Source organism: Fusarium proliferatum, assembly GCF_900067095.1.
Source record: "Fusarium proliferatum ET1 genome assembly, contig: FPRO_scaffold002, whole genome shotgun sequence".
Taxonomy (NCBI): domain Eukaryota; kingdom Fungi; phylum Ascomycota; class Sordariomycetes; order Hypocreales; family Nectriaceae; genus Fusarium; species Fusarium proliferatum.
The window spans coordinates 2777293-2798011 of NW_022194791.1; the positions used below are offsets into that span (position 1 = coordinate 2777293).

Consider the following 20719-nt stretch of genomic DNA (forward strand, 5'->3'; position numbering starts at 1 on the left):
CTTTATAGTAGGCCTATATTTTAAAGATTAAAATCTTATAAGGTTTATTTACCTTAATAGTATAATTACTATCTTAATTAAGTAATATTAATACTACCTATAGGTTTACCTCTTAATAGCTATATTAGCCTTTTTCTTTTACCTTAATTAAAAGATCTTTAATTAACCTATTTAATATACTAGGTTAAGTCTATTATAAAGTATATCCCCTAACCTAACTTTCCCTATACCTATTAGTTATAGTTATTAATATTAATTATAGCTATTAATATAATACTTACTATATATAAAAGCCTAAAACCTAATTAAGGCTATTATATAACTAATTATAACTTTATTATAGTAATTAAATTAATATTAAGTTAAGCTAAAAGTAAAGATTGCTATAAAATCTATATAATAGCTATAGCTATTATAAAGAACTTCTTATTAAAAAGCCTATTTAGCCTAATTAAAATAGCTATTTTTAATTATATTTTAATTAATTTAATAAATTATATAGATTAGGCTAATTTAAGTAATTATATAGATTAGGCTAATTTAAGTAATTAAGTTTATTTAATTTAGCTAATTAAAAAGCTATTTAGGTTAAAGAAGCTAAAAAGGGCTATTAAGAAAGACTTACCTCTTAATATAAAAGAGGTAGCTTCCTTAATTATATTAATAGGCCTAAACTTAGCTTTATATAAACAGTGGCTTAATAATATAATTATTAAGGCTAAATTTATATACTATATCCTCCTGGTTATATAAAATTAAGGATATATATAAGGTAATAGTAGGGTTTAAAGGTTTAAAGGAATTAGTTTAACTTTATTACTTTATATATATTAGTTAGTAAAAGTTAAGTTAATCTCTATTAATTAAATATATATACCTAGGTATATAATTAATTAACCTTATATCTAAGAACTGCAGTTAAAGTAATATTAATAAAGAAGTAGTAGTTTAAATTAGGGTTAAATATATATATTTAAAAAAAAAAAATTTTCCTTACTATTAGCCTTCTAAGGCTATTAAGCTTTTAACTTTTTATATAAAGGCTTAAATAATAAGGCCCTTATAGTAGGCCTATATCTTAAAAGTTAGAATCTTATAAGGTTTATCTGCCTTAATAGTATAATTACTGCCTTAACTAAGCAGTATTAATACTGCCCCTTAATAGCTATATTAACCTTCTTCCTTTACCCTAGCTAAAAGACTAAATCTCTAATTAACCTATTTAACCGGGCTAAGTCTATTATATTTCTACTAAATATATTCCCTAACCTGACTTTCCCTCTATTAGTTATAGTTATTAATATTAATTATAGCTACTAATATAATGCCTGCTATATATAAAAGCCTAGAGCCTAATTAAGGCTATTTTATAACTAATTATAACCTTATTGCAGTAATTAAATTAATATTAAGTTAGGCTAAAAGTAAAGATTATTATAAGATCTATATAATAGTTATAGCTATTATAAAGAACTTTTTATTAAAAAGCCTATTTAGTCTAATTAAAATAGCTATTTTTAATTATATTTTAATTAATTTAATTAATTATATAAATTAAATTAGCCTAAATAATTAAGTTTATTTAATTTAGCTAATTAAAGAGCTATTTAAATTAAAAAAGCTAAAAAGGGCTATTAAAAAAGGCTTACCTTTTAATATAAAAAAGGCAGCTTTCTTAACTATATTAATAGGCCTAAACTTAGCTTTATATAAAAAGTGGCTTAATAATATAATTATTAAGACTAAATATATATATTATATCCTTCTAGTTATATAAAATTAAAGTATATCTATATATAGAGTTTTAAAATAAATATAAGGTAATAATAAGGTTTAAAGGTTTAAAGGAATTAGGTTAACTTTTATATAAGTTAGTTAGTAAAAGTTAAATTAATTTAAAGTTAATAATAACTCTATTAATTAAATATATATACCTAAATATATAATTAATTAACCTTATATTTAAGAACTGTAGTTAAAGTAATATTAATAAAGAAGTAGTAGTTTAAACTAGGGATATATTTAAATATATAATTAATTAACTTTATATTTAAAAACTATAAATAAAGTAATATTAATAAAAAAGTAATAATTTAAATTAAAGATTTCATTATATTATTTTTTTATTTAAAACTTTAATTAATTATGTTTTATATATTATTATAGAAATATTTTAACCTTTTAATAAATAGTCTTTTATTTTTATTTTTATAAATTTTTATATTTTAAATATTATTTATTTATATCTTTTTAAATTTATATTTATAATAATTTAGGTTAAAATTTAATTTATTAATAATAAAGCTTAAAGTCTTTAAAATAATAACTTTTAATATTTTCCTTTCTAAATTTCTTAACTACACTTAAACTATTCAATCAACCTCCACCCATCTCACGATAGTAGTAGTTCTTATGGTTATTGTGCTTCTTTCCATAGGCCAAGTCCCTTTGCTTTGTGTGAACCTGCTCCAGTGTTCTTCCTCGTTCTTCTGCACGGCGAGCTCGCCTCTTTTGTTGTTCTGGAGCGCCAACCATGCCCGCCATTCCGCGCGGTACCACTTCACGGGATCTAGACCCAGTCTCCCTCTCAACGAGCTGACCATCGGAAGTCGAACCTTGTTGCTCGGTCTCGGCGCTTTCAATCGCCAATCTCTCTGCTCGCTCCTCGGCCGAAGGGTGGCTATGCAGATTCTGTCGGAAGTACTTGTTCAACGAACGATGACCAACTGACTTGCCTGTAGGGAGGTGAAGTTCGTAATCGTCATAAAAGACGGCACGTGTAGGTTTGTGGGCGTGAGAATGCCAGCCATCCGCTTGGTGTCTTTGTCTCGGATCTTGTCGTGAGTGATGTGGGTGCTTATCGAGGCGTTCGAACTGGTGGATGTGACCTTCAGCCGGTACGGCAGTAAGATCAGCTGAGTCCAAAGACGATTCTGAACTATCCGTCTCCCAACCGTCTGCCCCTTCGCCTTCCTCAACCTCGGCTCCATCCTCTCCTGTGAGTTTAGAAGGACGACGTGCCCCGAGCTTCGCTCCTCCACTTGTCTCGTTCACAACCGAGCCATCGTCACTCATCTCCTCATCATCAGAGTAGGTGCTCCTGAAATCATAGAAATCCCCAATCTCAAGCTGGTCACGCTCAGTCTCGTAGGGGATCTTGCAGTGGCCTGTATCGCGCATGTGTGTCTGAATCCCAAACATGGACGATTTAAACTTATCACAGTACAGGCACTGGTGGTGCTCTCGGATTTTATATTGGAGTTGCTTGAGCAAGCCGTCGATATCAACAAGATACTTCTTCTCAGGGATGAACATGCCATGAAAGCGTTCCATATGATGTGTGTTGAGAGGAATGGTTGGAGAGGTATAGTTGCAGAACAAGCATGATTCCAGTGTCATGTCAGGATCCTGAGTAGCAGGAACGGGCGTGGGCGTGGCTGAGTTGGAGGCCCTGTTGTCGTCGTTATTGCCTTGTGCAGCGTCTGCGACGGAGGGCTGGGGGTGGGAGGGACGCTTGACGGGAGATGGCCTTTGCTCGGTAATGCTCGCCTTCTGGAGGCCTTCAACAACATGGCTGAATTCTTCCTCGGCGTCGGAATCAACCTCTCCTTGGCTAGGTGCGATAGGTTCGCCAAGAGAGAACGTAGAGCTGACGATCGAGGTTGTTTCGTCGTCAGCTCGACCAGAAACAGTCTGTCCACTACTGGCCTCCTTGGTCTTGTGCTTCTGGCTTGACAGGTGGTTCTGGAATGCATTCTCGCTGTAGTATGTCTTCTCGCAGATGTCACATACCCGTTCGAAGTAGGCTTTGTCTGCTTCAGCGCTTGACACCGCCCTTGCCTGCAGAACCTTCTCAGTGAAGACATCGGAAGAAATGGGAGGCAGCGAGGCAACCCGGCGTTTGAGGTTGTATCGACTTTGAATGATCAGCCTCAGCTTCTACTGGAGATCCAAAAAATGTACTTACTGCCAATCACTTTTCATGTGCCCCTTCTGCAGATCGATGTTGCGATACGCAACTTGGCAGGTGTTGCAGGTGTATGGGTGCGAGGCTGCACCGGACGCCTGGACACTCGCCATGATAGGAAGCGAAAATTATGCGGTTTATAAGTCCAGATCCGAGTTATGAGGCTTATTTTCTTGTCGCCTGTGCCCTGGTCTTCACAAGATGGTTATGTTTGGGAAAGAAATTCGGAGTTGAATTGGTGGGATATGGCGGGGCTCTGTAGATAACGTCACACAGAAAAGGTTATCAGTGAGATTGATGACTGACTTTTTTTTTTGCCCCAAACCCCGCCACGCAAGGGTACTGGGCCCTTCTAAGCCGTCCTCTGGGTGCGACTGACTTTGAGGCGAGATGCAGAAAATGGCCAGTCGAAGCATTGCTAACTATCCACTCCGCTTCACGAGTTATTTCTGTCACTCCAAGCAGAGGTCCCCGTTTCTCTTGCCTGCCTTAGCCCGCATATTGCGGCTGGGCCATTGGCCACCATAAGGTGGAGCTGGTCCACTCTCTAGACCCAGACTGGCAAGCAGCTGGTGTCAAAGAGATCTTGGTATTAGGGACTACATGTGGCGTCTGTTAGGGACAGTTAGCAAGGGGCGCATCATCGCCTCTTTCGAGAGGCTGACCAAACAGCTCCGGAGAGCGCAGACTGCCCTCAGATTAGACGACATCTCCCACGACCAGCATACCCTACTCAGCTTCATAGAACCAACTTGTATCATCAACTTTGTGTAAAATATCCGCGCACACTATTTCGACACCTCTCCTCTTCATGCGATACTTCTCTAAATTTTGACATCTCTTTATCAAATCCCCCACCTCTTACGCATCCTCCAGGTGCCCATCGAGGCGCGACCCCATCCTCCCATGTCATGACGCCCGATGCCGTTCGTCCCCGGGACAATTCCATCGAACTCACGGCAGATCTAGATCTTCTCGCCGGGCTATGGCAAGAAGCGCCATTTGCACGTCTCCCCCCCGACGCGCCTCCTGACCTCATGGCCTATGTTCAGAACGTTGAGAATCCAGCGCGAGTCTATGCGATCCATCAAGCGAGTCGCCGCCATGGTTTCCAGCTTCTTGTGGAGAGGTTCGTCTGACAACTATATCCATCCACTCAATATCCTCCGTGTTCTGATTTTCGAAGCAGATACATCTTGCAACTTCGATCAGGTTGTGAAAATGTCAATTGCGCCACTCCCACTTGCTTCACATGCAGGCGCCGCTTGGCAGGCCGGGCGCCCATCCGAAGGTATAACACGACAAGTGCCAGGACATTGGCGATATATTTAGCAAGCCAGGACGATCCGGAGAAAGGATTATGTCCGTTCCTCCGTAAATCTCGCGAGCCGCCGGCGGCTTTTGGCAACTTAATTTTCTCTACGCGGTCATCCTCGTCTTCGCATCCGGACCATAACAGAGCCAGCGCCGCCACCTTGCCAAGTGCACGCAAGGAACGGATCTCTAGACCACAAGCACTCTCGTTATCATCCCAAGGTGTCCCTGCTTGCCCAACGGACGACCCAAGCGACCCGATCTCTCCGATCCGGCACGCAAGTAAGCCAGCCGCAGCATGCACCCCACATCTGAGCGATCACGACTGCGACTTGGTCTCTCAGATCCGTGTAATCGAGGCGCCCATGAGCAAGGATCACCGTTCATTCGCCGCGAATCTCTTTGGGACTGTAGCTTTTAAGATGCTCGAATGGTTGACACCGCGAAGTGTCGCTGCAATGGCGACAAAAATCAGTAATCTCGATTCAGCGGTGGATTTTGACCTTCCCCAAGGTCCAGCAAGCTTAGCCAGAACTACCGCAGGCTCGGATATTCAAAGTACTGCTCCTGAAGAGTCAGATACAACAGCTTCGACGACCGTAGCTGTGCAACCGCATGCGACTGACATGAATGAGACTTCATTCATACCAAAACCGCCAAAACCCAGTAACGGATCACTATCAAAGTCACGAAAGAACTCTGCGTCAAAGCACAGGCGACGATCTACTGACTCGAACAATACCACCAAATCCGGGGACAAAGTAAAGTCAACTAAAGCGTCTCAGGTAAACAGCACCTTGCACGAGAAATCTGTGCGACCTAGACACAATAAGAGTTTGTCTGGACGGGGCATCCCAGAAGTGTCTTTGAAACCAGGGTTTTTCGAAAATCTTACAAAACCTTCGGCGCAGTCGCTTTCGCCCGCAAGTCCATCAACTTTGGCACATGCCGAGCCTTTTGGTGAGTCCAGGCCGAAAGACGATGCAAATTGTGGCCATCTCAGAATTAATAATTCTCAACGGACGAAAAATCTTGACACAGCACTACCGGACATCTCATCCCACAGTCTGGAAAACATCCTGCCTCAAGCTCTCTCACAGCTCGATGTCAATCTCGTTGACTTCATTTGTGACATTTACGAAGAAGACGGAACAGCACAGTCAGTTATAGTCTCCGCCTCCGACGCAACTCATCCATACCCACGACCCGTGAACCAGCGAAAGCCTCTACGGCGTCAATCTATGTCGCGTACAACTAGGTCTAGAAAACAGTGGCAACGTTTTAATGACCAGACGCTTTTCAACGTTCTCGTGGATCCACAAGTCATCGTTCAATCGTTTACTCACGACAGAAAACTCTACGATTCTCAGACACTCTGGTACTGTTTTCATCGATTAAGCCGCGTCGCATGTAATCTTGTATTTCACAGTCTCTGGCTAGCTGCCGGGCGCTTGTTTGTTCCTCCGCAAGATTCGAGGTCACACAATTCCATCAAGGACAATGACTCAAGATTACAGAAGCACAAGGGGTCTCTATCCGATGTTGACGCCGGTTATTTGATGTCGATCTGCATGCATGCATTGGTAGCCGCAGCTCCAGCTGTTCAGGATTCGAGAACACTATATGAGATGTCCCGCGTCCGCTCAAATGGACTGACCCTCGCCGGCCGGGGCGCCATGGCTCGGCAATCTTCGTCTCGATGTTTAGATTATGATGATGCTTTCTCAAACGACTTGGCTATCAGACTTGCCCGTAGGCTATTTTGCGCCATTACAGCCAGACGGCACTTTTCTAACAAGATGGACAACGCTGGCCCCTTGAATGAGACCGAAAACAACAAGGTTGATATTTTGCAACCTTTAGTTGACCAGCTCGATTTTCTCAGTACAGGCTCAGCGGCGATTCTGGAATTCCCGCAATCAGAGCGGCTTTTGCATGAGACTCGAGTGCCAACTGTTCTTCTAGATTGGGCACGCACCATATTACTCAACGAATGGGACGGTCGAGCCGATTTTACCATGGACGGACCATTTGGGGGAGCTTTATCGTTCATCGAGACCTTACGTATGTGGATGCTCCGATTAGCCAATCAATAGGACCTGGCCTTACTAACTTCTGCAAGATGCCAACCGAAATCTTCTCCTTCTTGGGGATATCCAATTTCGAGTCGACTATCTTTCGGAGCGTCTAGATTCGATCGAGATGCCTGTGGACTGGTTAGCGTTCAATTCGACACGCTGGCGACGACACATCCTGGACTATCCTTACATTTTCAGCCCCGACACGCTTGTTTCTTTCTTTCGGTCCATCAATTTTGCCCGGATGAGTCGCATGTTCGAAGAGTCGAGTTCGTTAAAAACTCGCATGAGCGCTATTGTCGATCCCGGTAGTCTCATTACTAACCCCCACCACAAGATGGTTTTACAAGATCTTTTGAGAACAGCTTCATCGAAATACCTAGTTCTCGAAATTGGCAGGAGTAATGTCGCCCGAGATGCCTTCGATCAGCTTTGGAGACGAGAGAAACGGGAGCTCCTTCGCCCGCTGAAGGTGCACTTGGGGGAGAATAGTGGCGAAGAGGGTTTTGATTCTGGAGGTGTCCAGCAAGAGTTTTTCCGATTGGCAATTGCCGAGTGCCTCGATCCCCAATATGGTGCTTTCACTGTTGACGAACGAACACGCATGGCATGGTTCACCCCTGGGTCATTGACCGAAGATTGGAAGTACGAACTAGTGGGGCTTCTAATGTCGCTCGCCTTGTACAATGGCCTGACGCTGCCCATCACTTTTCCGAAGGCCCTTTATCGGAAGCTGCTGGGCAAACCGGTTGAAGAGCTTCACCATATCGCCGATGGTTGGCCAGATTTGGCAAGCGGGCTAACAACATTACTGGAGTGGGACGAAAAAGATGGCCTCGTTGAGGACATTTTTGCCCGCACGTACGAATTTTCAGTTGAATCTCTCGGTACCGTTGTGACACGAGATATGAGGATGGACGAGCAAGCGGACTGGCCCAAGGCAGCCTCAAGTTCCTGTGATATTGCACCACCACACATGGATAACCCAGATGACGCTCCCCTTGTTACCAACGAAAATCGGGACGACTACATCATCGATTACATCCGTCACCTCACGGATGTTTCCATTCGACGACAGTATCTTGCTTTCGAGCAAGGGTTCAATTCTTGCCTCGACAGAAAGTCACTCTCGCTCCTGAGCCCATCAACCTTGCAGTCACTCGTTGAGGGTGTTCAAGAAATTGACATCAGCGAATTGAAGCGGTACGCTCGCTACGTGGGCTGGGATGCTTCGCATCGTACCATTAAAGACTTCTGGTCTATCGTCAAGAGGTACGACGAGAGAATGAAACAACGCCTTCTGGAATTTGTGACATCGTCTGACCGTGTTCCTGTCGGCGGCATGAAGAATCTGCAATTTGTAATACAAAAAAATGGTGAAGAAGATGGCGCGGGTGGACACTTACCGACAGCATATACCTGTTATGGCACACTTCTTCTACCGGAGTATAAAGATAAAGAGGTGTTAAGAGAGCGGCTTGGGATGGCACTTGAGAATGCTCAAGGATTTGGCTTTGCTTAATAAGGCGTTTTTCATGGGATAAGGTGTGGAGTCAGTTCTGTTGAGCTTTGCATGGGTAGCGACCAGACTCTATACGCTTAGCCAGCAACTGGAGAGAAAGCACGAGTGACTTTCACAATAGCATATGAAAGCGTCTAATGATAATGCTCAGTTTCAAGTAATGTGATAGAACTTGCCAGGATAAGCAGTATGCTCTAATCAAGATTATCGAATAGGTATTCGTCTGCTAATCTCGCATTTGCCTGACATTTAGGTTGATTCTCTTGTTTTTCATCCATCCTCCCCAATCCGCAAATTTCTCATCGCCACGGGCTGGCCAATCTTCAAGATAACTTGGGCATGTATCCTTCAGCACTTTGGGCACTCCATGCCAGGCATATCTCGACTCCTGGGTCATGTAGATAGCATCCCCAGATCTGAGCCTCAAGAGCAGATACTGTTTTTCGCTTGGTGTTTCATTTTGAGAGGCTTGTTTAAAGTCATTCGGTGCAATCATGAAGAGCCCATCACAGCCGAAACTCAAACTGATAAGTCCCTTGTCTGTCTCCTCGCTGACATCTCGGTGCATCATCATAGTATCGCCTGGCGTGTAGAAGTTGAGAATGGCTGCTTGGGCAACAGTTTCGGGGAACAGGCCCTGAAGCATGTGTGAGATATCATCGGGAAACTGGGGAGGCAATTCCTCGGGGTAAACACGGTTGGTCCAGTCGTACTGGCCTCCAAGCGTTACCCAGTGCAGTTTTCGCTGCATAACCTGCTTGATTGACAGTGGCTTATGAACGCTGGGGTCCTTTGGGAGAAATGATGCCGGTGTTTCTGGACTGATAGAGAAGAATGACCGTTCATCGTCGTCCTTCCCTTGTGGGTATGGAAGGTTGTAGTGTAGATGTAGGTTGGTCTGGTGGTTCTGGACACTGAGATCACGATGGATCAGACGATCCAGTAAATCCTGTTGCACGTTCTCGGGCACAAGTGAAGGAAGAATCAACAGGCCTATGGTTGTGTCAGGTTGTGGATATATTAAGGACAAGGAGGTTTATGTACCTGGTATTAAAGGGTGGTGTATAACTGGAACATCCTTCTCGACCTGTAAGGCAAACTCAGGGTTGAGGTGAGCGAAACTTTTTGCAACCTGCTCTTTGGAAAGACTCGAGACTTGACGGAAACCAGACTCTTCAAAGGGAGCGCGAGGGTCATCGATTCGAGGGTCGTTAAGCAGACTTTTGTGATCTTGACGCATGTAGCTCTTCCACTCAGCGCGCATCTCATCAGATGGCTGCTCGTGGGCGTCGATCTCACTAAGGTTTGCTGATGCCATTCTGGCCGTGATGATGGAAACTAGAAGCTTGGACGTTCAGTACATCAGCCCTTTGAATAGGTTCCCTTGGAAAAGACCCACGAGTGTTGTTCCTCTTGCATGTACCTAGGCTTTTCCTCGACTTGCTCCAACGAGTCGAGGTTATTCTACTTGTTCTCACAGTCGTGATCTAGAAATCTGGTGGACCACTTGAAGCAGCACGTGACGTCCTCGAGCCCATCGCAAACCTCACATTTCTCTGGTACCTATGCAGTTACTAGTACTTTCTTCCCGGTTGTCTTTTTTCTTCTTCTTTTTCTTCTGTCATTTTACGCTGCTGTCTTATGGAAATGACCATGTTCTTTTGAGTGCGCAGAACTGGAACGAGAAACCCATTTGACGAAAATTCTCATATCTGGGTTACCTAGCTCCTACACTACCTATACATTGCCCGTTCAATAGAGGTCACCATGACACCACTACGAGTCTTTCCGTCAAATCCGCTATGTTATTTATCGTCATGTTCCAAGGTTGCCGGGCAGAAGGCTCACTTCAGCATGTCAGGTCGGATGAACCTGCGTCAGCGACCACTTCGCCGACCTACAAGTCGTATTTCCAACCAAGCACAGCAAGTCAGCCCTGCAACTTCACCAGTTGCAGTCACGCCGACCTTGAGTTCCAACGTGAAGGCTGAGGAACCCAGAAGCAAGCCGTCTGCTCAGGAGATTATCGTTCCAGGCTTTTCTCTCCATGACAGTACCTCGAAACCCCGAAAGGCTAAACCGCGAGGACCATTGCCTAAGGGAATCAAGCCCCATCAGCAGGTATTGATAGAGAGTGAGTCGATCTGCTTCAAGCAGGGCTCAACTTCGCCAGTCGATGTGCCGAAAGAAGACAAGCCTGCTCTGGCAGCAGCAGGAAAGTTCTTTGAAGAACGCTACCAGATACTCTACTCTGCCGAAAACCTTCATGACCACCCCCAAAACGACCACATCCCAGAAATTGTTGTACTGGGTGCCTCCAATGCAGGAAAATCATCTTTCCTCAATGCTCTTCTTGGTGGTCGGGAAATAGCCAAGGTGAGCCACAAACCAGGCAAGACTACGACGATGAATGCGTATGGTGTTGGGCCACGTCCCAAGATTGCCAAGGAGCTTATACGCAAGGGCGATGCACCGCCAAATCACAGCCTGGTGCTTATGGACACGCCAGGCTACGGATTTAAAAGTCAAGAGGCATGGGGAAAGACTATCCTGAAGTACCTCAACGTCAGGAACATGCTTCGTGGTGCTGTGATCTTGATACCGGCCGACAAGAAGCTCAAGGAACCGGATAGATGGATGCTCAGAACACTTGCTCAATCTAACACTCGAACATTGGTCGTCATCACCAAAGCGGATAAGCCAGGAAAGGAGTGGCAAGATGCATGTCACAGGCTTCATACTCAGATCGAAGCCATCATGCGCGGTTTAGAGGCCCAATCAGCTGCCTCCTGGAGGGAAGGGTCTGGGCGTGTGCTGGATGTTTATGCCACAGCCTCCAAAATTGCGTCGGTATCCCGCCGGCTTGGTGATAGGGGTGGCATTGGGGGCGTAAGACTTGCAATACTGGAGATGGCTGGCTTTTCTCTGGGAGACAAGATAGAAAAGCAACCTGAGACTAAGGCTTATACAGGGAAGCTCGTCTCTTTTGATGATATCGTTTGGAAATCATGAGCTTGGATGTCGAAACCCAGTCGACTCATATATGTAATATCTAGCTCTTGATCATTGTACAATAGTTCGTTCGACATGATAAGACACCTCAGAGAAGCAAGTTGGTGCGAGGGCCAGCCCCGTCTTTAATAATGTATTAATACAGCCTTGAGGAGGTAGTTGCCCGTCCGCGCCTTGCCCCTATGCTAACATCGCAACTATAGTATCATCAAGTGTTTTACTTACAAACGCAGAGACTCTATCCATCACTCCGCCAGGCCTCCATTTGATTTGGCCGATTTTGTCGAAGTGGCAGTTCCGGGTCTACTAATGGACTTGCTTATCGAGTGCCTCAGCTTCCTGCTCCCTTTCGTATCAAACAAACTCTTGACTCTTTTCAACCTCGCCCATCTCTCCTTATCCTTTACATCTCTCTCTTTCTCATCTTCTTCGGCATTTTCTACCCCAGCTCCAACAGAGCCAGGGGTTTGAGTCGGCGTATTGATGGAGGCGGCCGTTCCAGGCCTCTGGGGCGTGGACGGTGCTCCCATTGATCGTTCAGTTCGCGGCCTCGCCGGTGAACGTCCCTCATAAACACTCCGAAGATGTGCTTCGTTCGCGATGGTTCGCACCAACACCTTCCAGCCTGGCAAGTCTTGCTCAGAAGCCTTCTGGGAATGTGCCTGCTTCTGAGTCTCAGAGTTCGCCCACGGGCAGAAGAAGCGATGCTCTCGGGCTGGATCTAAGAAGTCCATAGGGGCTGGTACCAGAATCTCATTATTCCCGTCCACCTCTTTGCTCTTGAACATCCACAATCCTAGTCGCCTGAGACAGGTGTGGCATGATGCCGAGTTTGGCACTGCACCGATACGGGCGTTATTGAGGCCTTGCCATCCCATTAAGGCAAGCGATAGTGCGACTCGATTTGGCTGAGCCTCAGCATCCTTTGCTGCTGCTGGTTTGGTGAAGAAGTCGTTCGGTAGATGTGAAAGAACATGGTCCAAGTTCAACTCCTCTGGCAGTCGAAGATTGAATTCATAGGGCAAGAATGATTTTCGTGCTAGCAGCTCATCATAACGCTCACGTAAAGCCGCAAGACTCGTAGTCGCGTTGGTTAAAGACAGCCGGAGAAGGGAATCTGCAAACAAGGTCAGAAAACAAAGACGATATGCGCTTCCGACGAGAACAACTTACCATCACAGCCCCGCTTACGCCAGAGACAATCATCCTGGTGAGAAGTTACAATGAGGTCGGCATACTTGTCTACCAATGCATCCTCTACTGAAGATTAGCGCGATGATAAAGGGTCCAAGGGGGGGGAGAGCCTACCTATCTCAGATGCCACGAGAACAGGAACCTCCTTTCCATCCACAACCTTGCGATTGAGTTTGACAACCAGTTCTCGATGGCAGAGAAGACAGCGAACTGTTTCTTTGCTATGGCAAACCCACCCACGCTTTGCCCATTCTATCTCATTCACTTTATCCGGCTTTGGAGTCCAGTCTGTTATTTCTTGGAACGTGCCTAGCCTTTTCAAAAGGTCTCCTCGATCGGTCGGTGCATATCGCGCGGGCGCCCCTGTAGGTTTCTTGGACGAGTCCTGTGTTTGTGTGCGTCGGGAAACGATAGCAGAGAGGGTCGCAGATAGATTTGTTCTTTTGCCAGCTTTGGGTGCCGTTGAATCCGGAAAGCCTAATCTTCGACGCTTTTGAAGTAATTCGGCATCTACGCCGGATACACGAGTTTCTGTGCCAGGCGAAGTAGTAGAGCGATTCGAAGGCGAGTCGGTCTCGTGCGCCGACGTGTCGTTGGCGGCTTTCGCGCTCGATGATCCTAAGCCCTGCAATAAGGTATTAAATTTCCGTTTCGTTGCGTTCGTTGACATATTGCGAACGTGGCCAAGCTTTCTGTTTCGGTCCGCGATTTTGAGCTGAAGAACGCGGTCTGTATATTTTGTTCAATAAAGACGGAATTTGGTTGAGGTTTGTATTGTTACAATCACAATTCGACTCGAGGTGATGATGCTTGAGCTTCGGCAGCTTTCCTCTGGTCGCTATGGTACCAGCGGCGCATGTAGCCTACCCCTGGCTAGCGTGTGCTAAAGTATATGAGTTAGTGGTGAGAGCGCCTTCGGTAGTGTACGTCCAGAGCAATCCCTGTCATTCTTAACGGGTTTACTTCTGCGTCAAGGGCGGCTACAGACACAACTTGCCAGGTATGAGTAGTCTTTGCCTACCTAGGTTAGTAGGTAGGTATGAAGGAGCTATCGATAACGATTAGAACGTCAATAGCAGGCCCCCACCATCGATCCACCCGTCCACAGAAATTTTTCTGTAGCCAGTCTTTGATCAGCGCGACGTCCAAGAAATATTTGTGTCAGTCCCCGATACTCAAGACAATTTCTTGCTGTTTGCAATTGCCCAGGCTTCACTTCGTTGCATTGGCGTATGTCTGGCTCCAAACAAAGCCCTCCCTCGTGGCTATTCTCCAACAACCCTCTGAATCCAATCAACCCTTCAACCGATACCATGGGCAAGAAGAGCATACAAGCCGCGGCTCCCAAGAACGATGCCGCATCTACGCCTCCCCCGGGTCAGCTCATGGACTTGGTAGAGAATTTCCTATCTGACCATTCTTTCAAGGGCGCTGCCGATGCTTTCAAGAAGCAGAGAGAGAAGAAGGGCTGGAAGGCGACTGCTGCCACCGATGAAGAGGGTAATCCTTCCCTTGTCAGTGTTTACCAGACTTGGGAGGCTACCAAAGGCGATGATAGTAGCAAGTCTAGCAAGTCTAGCAAGAAGAAGTCCTCTAAGAAAGACTCCAGCAGCTCTGCTAGCAGCGACTCCAGCTCTGATTCGAGCGACGCCAAGGAAGAGGACGTGGATATGAAAGACGCTGAGTCGTCCTCGGACAGCGACAGCGACAGCAGCTCCGATAACGACAGCGATGATGAGGCTGCCAAGCCCAAGGCCTCCAACACTCTGAAGCGAAAGGCTCCCGTCGACGAGAGCTCCTCTGATTCATCTTCGGACTCTGATTCTGACTCAAGCTCCTCCGATTCCGAATCTGACTCGGATAAGCCCAAGGCCAAGAAGCAGAAGCGCGCCGCTTCCTCGAGCTCCTCCAGCGACTCTTCTTCCTCATCCAGCGATTCCTCCGACTCAAGCGATTCCTCCGATTCTAGCGATAGTGATTCGAGCAGCGACTCGGACGACGAGAGCGCCAAATCGGACTCTGGCTCTTCTAGCTCCGATTCAAGCTCTGATTCGAGCTCTGATTCGAGCTCCGATTCTGACTCCAGCGACTCAGATGATGAGGCCGCTGCCAAGGTGCCGCTTCCCGACTCTGACAGCTCTTCTTCCGACTCCGACTCCGACTCCAGCGACTCTGACTCCGATGAAAAGGAGCCCAAGAAAGACAAGAAGATCAAGAAGGAGAAAGAAGTGAAGGATTCTTCCGACTCTTCTGTTACTTTAGACAAGACGTCGCCCGAGTTCCAGTCAAACTCTGCTTACCCACCTCTTCCTCCGGACCCCGTTGTGAACGGTAACGGACGCAAGAAGCAGAACGAGCCCTTCTCCCGCATTCCCAAGAACATCAAGGTTGACGCCAAGTTCGCTTCCAACGAATACGTCTCTATCGCCTATTCCCAAAAGGCTCACGAGGATCTGATTGTCACCAAGGGTAAGGGCTTTACAAAGGAGAAGAACAAGAAGAAGAGGGGCAGCTACCGTGGCGGTGCCATCGACATCCACGATAAGAAGGGCATCTATTTCGATGATTAAATACCTTTTTTTGAAAATTATTGTTTGAGAAGTCCAAAATTGGAGCAGGATGAAGCATCGTTTGTTTAGAAATAGCCGGCGTTTGGAACGTGACACGGTCACCGCCAAAGATACATAGATTCATTCTACTGCCATTCTAGGGGCACTATCCATGTTTATTAGACTTTTTTTTATTCCAAGACATGATTAATTTCAAAGGTTTCCGGGTATCTCTATGTCCAACTTCAGTCTACACTCAAATAAGTCGTTATACATCATGCCTCAAAGAAGGGCTCGTGTCGTCAATATCCAGGGTACATAAATAATAATCCAATGGTTTTTATGTCCGTTACAAGATAGATACCCCAGATTCAGCTACACCCATAGACCAAAAACCTCGTCTGGCTCATTTTCCTGTTATAAACTCGCTGCACTTCGTCCTAAAATGTCGTGCGGTCCTTTTCCGTGGGAGAATTCTGAACTTCGACCGCAGGCGCATGTTGCGCCGCTTCATCAGGAATCTCATCTGCACTGAGGCTCTCCTTCATAATGGCATCTTTTCTGGCCACTGAGTCCCATGATCTGTTGCCATCCTTGGCATTCTGCAGTGCTTCCTTGAGCCACTTGTTCCATTGTTTCGTACCTGGAGCCGCTCCACTGCGGCCAACCCAGCCAGTAAGTTGAGTCTCGCGGATAGCGAACCACAAAGTACGTGTGAAGCTCGGGTAGCCCTCTCGTTGGTCATTCAAGTTTGTGACTTCGTTTGCATTCTTCGCGTCTTCAGGTGTTACGTCCTGCCATTGGTACCGCGAGAGATCCCAAAAGTATGATCGAGGGAGCATCCCCAAGCCCCAATATAGTCCGTTGAGGACGATGTAACTTCCACCGATAAATATCTGAGAGTTCCATGTGCAGTTTCCAAGAAGCACGACGCTTAGCATAAGAAGAGTCGTCCCAAGGGCCATGAGAAGCCGATATGTGCGGCCACCAACATGATAGTGACACTCTTCGGTCCCTGAGTACAATTCTCGAGCAACAACTTCTGTGCACTTGATAAGTAGAAACGCGCCTTCTCGTGTTCTGATCATAACATCGCCTCTAGGGACCTCATTGGTGTGTTTGCGATTCATGAGAATGGGATGCCAGAATGACGCATAGCCCACCACAGTCGACGCAAAGGATATCAGAGAAACAGCCAGAATGGCGTTTCCATCTTGCCATATCACTGCACAGGTGATTATTGCTATGCTTAGAAGGCATGAAAAGACTGAGAGGATGTGGATAGGCGAGAAGAGCTTGGCTGGGACCGCAGGACGTCTCTTCGTGTTGGCAAATGTTGGGTTGGCAAGCATATCTTGGACTTTCTGCTTAGCCGTAGGACGGCGCGCGAGCGGTTTGGGTGCATCCGCATTGCTTGGAGAGCTGTCACCGGGAGGACGAAATGTCGTTGTTCGCGCTGTGTTTGGCAGAGGAAGCCCACCATCTTCTATATGAGGGGCTCGGGGAATTCGGTTGCTTTGGGGGTCTTTTTCATTTGGCAGTTCCTCAGTGGTGTGTGAATTTGAGCGATGAGATCTGACCCAGTTCAGACTTCGAGTAGACCAACTTTCTTGTGCAGAAGGAGGATTCATATCGATGTCTCCAAAAGAAGGGTCCGTATGAGTGATCTCAAGCACGCGGAAGCTGAAAGGTTGCAGGGCATCCAAAGGAGTAATTATAGTGGCAAAGAAGCCCACAGAGTCGAGCGTGGTTCCGCTATACACGCCCGTCATCTTTGCGAGTGTCTCAGGCATTCGGCTTGGACGTGAAGGCTTGAGCAGAGCCTGAGGGGCTGGGATCAGTCGAGGTAGCAGGCACAGCAACGATGCCGTGATAGTCTGGGTCTGTTCAGCCATAGAAGATTCCCCAATGACCGCAAGAAGCGTCACGACATCGAGTGACCAATTGGCCTTGACATTGGGAAACCATTTCCAGCCTGGGCTGCCAGGTTCAGCCATCCTAACGGTTTACAATATGGGAGGGAGGAGAGGTATCGAGGTTTAGCTGGTAAGAGGTGTCCGTCTAACAAACGATATCGAGGAACAATCAATGGAAAACAACTCCAAAAGAGGACAAACGTGAGATACAAGATTCAGAGCAACATGATGACAGAATGAAGAGAAATCAGAATTGAAACTCGGGGCTTGTCAGTTAAATCACATTTGGTAGGAAGTTTCAGCCCTCTCGACATAAATGGTTAACGAGTGGATCGATCGCTGAACCGCTGCGCCACGGCGGCTGCACCCGCTCCCAAGCTTTCCTTCCCCACGTCTCAGCTGAATCAAATGATACAATAATTGTGCGCATTTAACCGTTATCTGTTCTAGATAAAAACCTCAGCTTTGACTCTATGGATTCTCATTATATGATTGAATTCAGGTAGGCTTCGTTTCTAGGTTGGATTCAAGGCATAGTCTCAGCAATTCCCTCTGTGCCGAGTCTCATCAAGTACCCTACAACCACCGCCAAGAACGCAACCCAACGACCAGCAGTTCAGGCCGAATAGCTCTGTGTAACAGGGCTGTGCGATTACGGCTCATCCAATAGATGACCTAGATAAATGTCTCGTAGGCGGTCTGTGTCGTACGACCTCTACATCTCTACATCGAAAAGGGCTGACGAATTATGCAAGAGAGTTGAATAATCAGTCGGTCGATACCAATATTTCTTTGTCCTCCTCTGGTTCTCAAAGCTGTCTCTATGGCCCTCCAAATCATTCATCTATCGTCGGTAGTCTCAAAAACCCATCCTAAACGCCGTTCTAGGAGGTAAGTAAACCGTAGCGGCCATCGCCTTCTTACCATTCACCAAACTCCGATCTTGTCAACAAATCAACCGCCACGTTAATCATGAGTAGCTCACTCGCTTCGTAACAAAACATTGCCCCGTCGGTCCGTATCATCAGACAGCTTTCGGCTGCTCGTCATATTCTTCGATCATCCACTTGACAAATTCTTTCCACTTCTGCTCCCAGTCGCTGAATACACGGTTGTATTCAGACTTTGATAGGCAAGCGTGCTCCAAACTCCACAACGCCAGTTGCTTCCAACCAAAAAGGCCCATGTCAGCCTTACCAACCAACACTTGGTAGAAATCATGAGATAGAGAGGATCTGTTAAGCTATGTTAGCAATGTTGGTCGTCTGTTCTGCCGGAAGCACCTTACCTAAACAGTGTACCATTGTCCGAGCTTACCGTGCAATGCACATTGTTGGCAAGAAGCTGATACATTGTGTGACCGCTGACGCGAGGCGTGAGTCCCAATATCTCATTTGAGATGGGACACAGCTCGAGGCAAACACCGCGCTCCTTCATATGCTGCATCACATATGGGTGCTTAGCTAGCGCAAACCCATGCCCAATTCTCTTCGATTTCAACAGGAGGGCATCAACAAGGTTGCCATCTGTATCGGTTCCCATATCTAGTGTCTCGCCACAGTGAAATAGAAATGGAATTTCAACGCCATCTCTGTCGCAATCCTCCTGGAACTTCAGAAGCTCGGGGATGAAGTCCTTGATGGGGCGCCCTTTGGACTCTTCACCAACAAGATCGAAACCTACTTTGTTGTTAGGATATAACTTTGGGGGAAATTTATTCTCTTACCTGCAATCCACTCGGGCCAGATCTGTTTAAATTTAAGGCACTCTTTGAGAGCAGCATCGATCTGCGCTGGCGCAAATGATCGAGGTGTACAGTAAATCACTTTCAGACCACCAAAGAACTTTCCTTGCTTTTTCATGTCGGTCTGGAAGTTTTTGACCTCTTCGATTATCAGTTCCATGATGCCTTTGTTGTCGATGAGCTGAGTGCCGTCATCGCTCCAGAGTTGGTTGCTAGTCATGAAGTTGGGTCGGATTTCAGCGTAGCTGATGTTGTCTTTCATGAAATCCTCCAGGCATAACCGAGTGTACCTTCGATATGCTGTCGCATAGTTGAAGAGACCCTTCATCATACGTGTCCGCCCGTTGAACTTTTCCCAAGCTCTATGCTACGTTAGTGTCTGCATACAAAGTATAGATCGTGAACGTACCCCGATGCAGTCTGCAAATGATTATGCGCCTCCCCCTCGTGAAACATGAGCTTCTCGAATAGCCACTCATCAACATTGGTTGAATCTTTTGCATAATATCCAGGGAACCTGTCAAGAAAATCTCTAAACCGCATCGTCTGCCGAGGTTGATATGCCTCTGAAAACAAGTCGCCAGGTGTTTCCTTCTCTGGGCTCAATAGAGAAAATTGGATTTCACATCGATCGAAATTAATAAAATCATTGTCCGAAACAAGGGGTATATCGCTGGTGATAAACATCCGGTCCATCTCCTTTGCAAGATTGAGCAGGACTTGGGGAGCAAGACAGGCGTTGAAATGAATGTGCAAGTGACCACCCTTGGGCATATGCTGCGCTACGCGGAACAAGGACGTTGAGTCGATGAGATGCTTGTTCGATAGAAAATGATCTCCAGGAAAACGAGGGTGCTGCTGGCCACCATAGCCTGTTCGTGGTGCGGCCTGAGCATATACATTTTCCTCATCCTCACTCCTCAGTCTCTGAAGGATGGCTTCTGCTCGTCTCTCTGAAGGAGTGCTGCGCATGCGGCATCCATGGTCAAAATCCAGAGCCTTCTCTCGCGCTACCATCTGTTGTCGCAACTTGAAGTACTCCCCAACGACTCCAGGCTCTTGCGTCACGACATCAGTGATTTCTGCCTTTTCGATAAGAACACCTCGTGCCAAGATCTCAGCATCATGGGCCTGGATATGGTTCCGCGCAGCCGCGGCATCATCTAGAGCTGGCTCTCCCATCCGAGAAATCTTTGCGCGTTTTGTTAGACGAGTCATAAAATCGGTATGTGAATGACCCTTCCTATGGTGCTGATCGTAATCGTCCTGAGCTCCTTCCACTGGCTCTGTCCTTGAGCAGAGCGCGCCCATTTATGTTGGAGAAGCGGATAGCCAAAGTCTGTAAGATTGGCTGAGTAGAGAGGTAACAAAGGAAGCGCCAGAGGCAGCAGAGGCGCAGTCATTCACGGCTCGTCTAAGAGAG

At 46.3% G+C, this 20719-nt stretch overlaps 8 protein-coding genes across 8 annotated transcripts; 3 read left to right on the forward strand and 5 right to left on the reverse strand.

Annotated features, from left to right (window-relative positions):
- Positions 1-2376: 2376 nt before the first annotated feature.
- On the reverse strand, positions 2377-4080 carry FPRO_02891 (related to YBR267w; the record flags this gene model as incomplete). The annotated part of the gene is made up of 2 exons (XM_031226958.1): positions 2377-3916; positions 3968-4080. The coding sequence occupies 2 exons, from the start codon at positions 4078-4080 to the stop codon at positions 2377-2379; spliced, it is 1653 nt and encodes a 550-aa protein (XP_031077442.1).
- A 798-nt stretch (positions 4081-4878) lies between these two features.
- On the forward strand, positions 4879-8881 carry FPRO_02890 (uncharacterized protein; the record flags this gene model as incomplete). The annotated part of the gene is made up of 3 exons (XM_031226959.1): positions 4879-5096; positions 5157-7345; positions 7404-8881. 3 exons carry the CDS (start codon positions 4879-4881, stop codon positions 8879-8881), a joined length of 3885 nt encoding a protein of 1294 aa, XP_031077443.1.
- A 226-nt stretch (positions 8882-9107) lies between these two features.
- On the reverse strand, positions 9108-10199 carry FPRO_02889 (related to alkylated dna repair protein alkb homolog; the record flags this gene model as incomplete). The annotated part of the gene is made up of 2 exons (XM_031226960.1): positions 9108-9874; positions 9926-10199. 2 exons carry the CDS (start codon positions 10197-10199, stop codon positions 9108-9110), a joined length of 1041 nt encoding a protein of 346 aa, XP_031077444.1.
- A 449-nt stretch (positions 10200-10648) lies between these two features.
- FPRO_02888 (uncharacterized protein) lies at positions 10649-11893 on the forward strand (the record flags this gene model as incomplete). The annotated part of the gene is made up of 1 exon (XM_031226961.1): positions 10649-11893. One exon carries the CDS (start codon positions 10649-10651, stop codon positions 11891-11893), a length of 1245 nt encoding a protein of 414 aa, XP_031077445.1.
- A 245-nt stretch (positions 11894-12138) lies between these two features.
- FPRO_02887 (uncharacterized protein) lies at positions 12139-13757 on the reverse strand (the record flags this gene model as incomplete). The annotated part of the gene is made up of 3 exons (XM_031226963.1): positions 12139-13010; positions 13067-13150; positions 13202-13757. The coding sequence occupies 3 exons, from the start codon at positions 13755-13757 to the stop codon at positions 12139-12141; spliced, it is 1512 nt and encodes a 503-aa protein (XP_031077446.1).
- Positions 13758-14319: 562 nt separating this feature from the next.
- FPRO_02886 (uncharacterized protein) lies at positions 14320-15657 on the forward strand (the record flags this gene model as incomplete). The annotated part of the gene is made up of 1 exon (XM_031226964.1): positions 14320-15657. The coding sequence occupies one exon, from the start codon at positions 14320-14322 to the stop codon at positions 15655-15657; it is 1338 nt and encodes a 445-aa protein (XP_031077447.1).
- Positions 15658-16076: 419 nt separating this feature from the next.
- Positions 16077-17633, reverse strand: FPRO_02885 (uncharacterized protein; the record flags this gene model as incomplete). Its single annotated transcript, XM_031226965.1, has 1 exon — positions 16077-17633. One exon carries the CDS (start codon positions 17631-17633, stop codon positions 16077-16079), a length of 1557 nt encoding a protein of 518 aa, XP_031077448.1.
- A 943-nt stretch (positions 17634-18576) lies between these two features.
- FPRO_02884 (uncharacterized protein) lies at positions 18577-20607 on the reverse strand (the record flags this gene model as incomplete). The annotated part of the gene is made up of 4 exons (XM_031226966.1): positions 18577-18787; positions 18841-19231; positions 19279-19658; positions 19706-20607. 4 exons carry the CDS (start codon positions 20605-20607, stop codon positions 18577-18579), a joined length of 1884 nt encoding a protein of 627 aa, XP_031077449.1.
- Between the last annotated feature and the right edge of the window lie 112 nt (positions 20608-20719).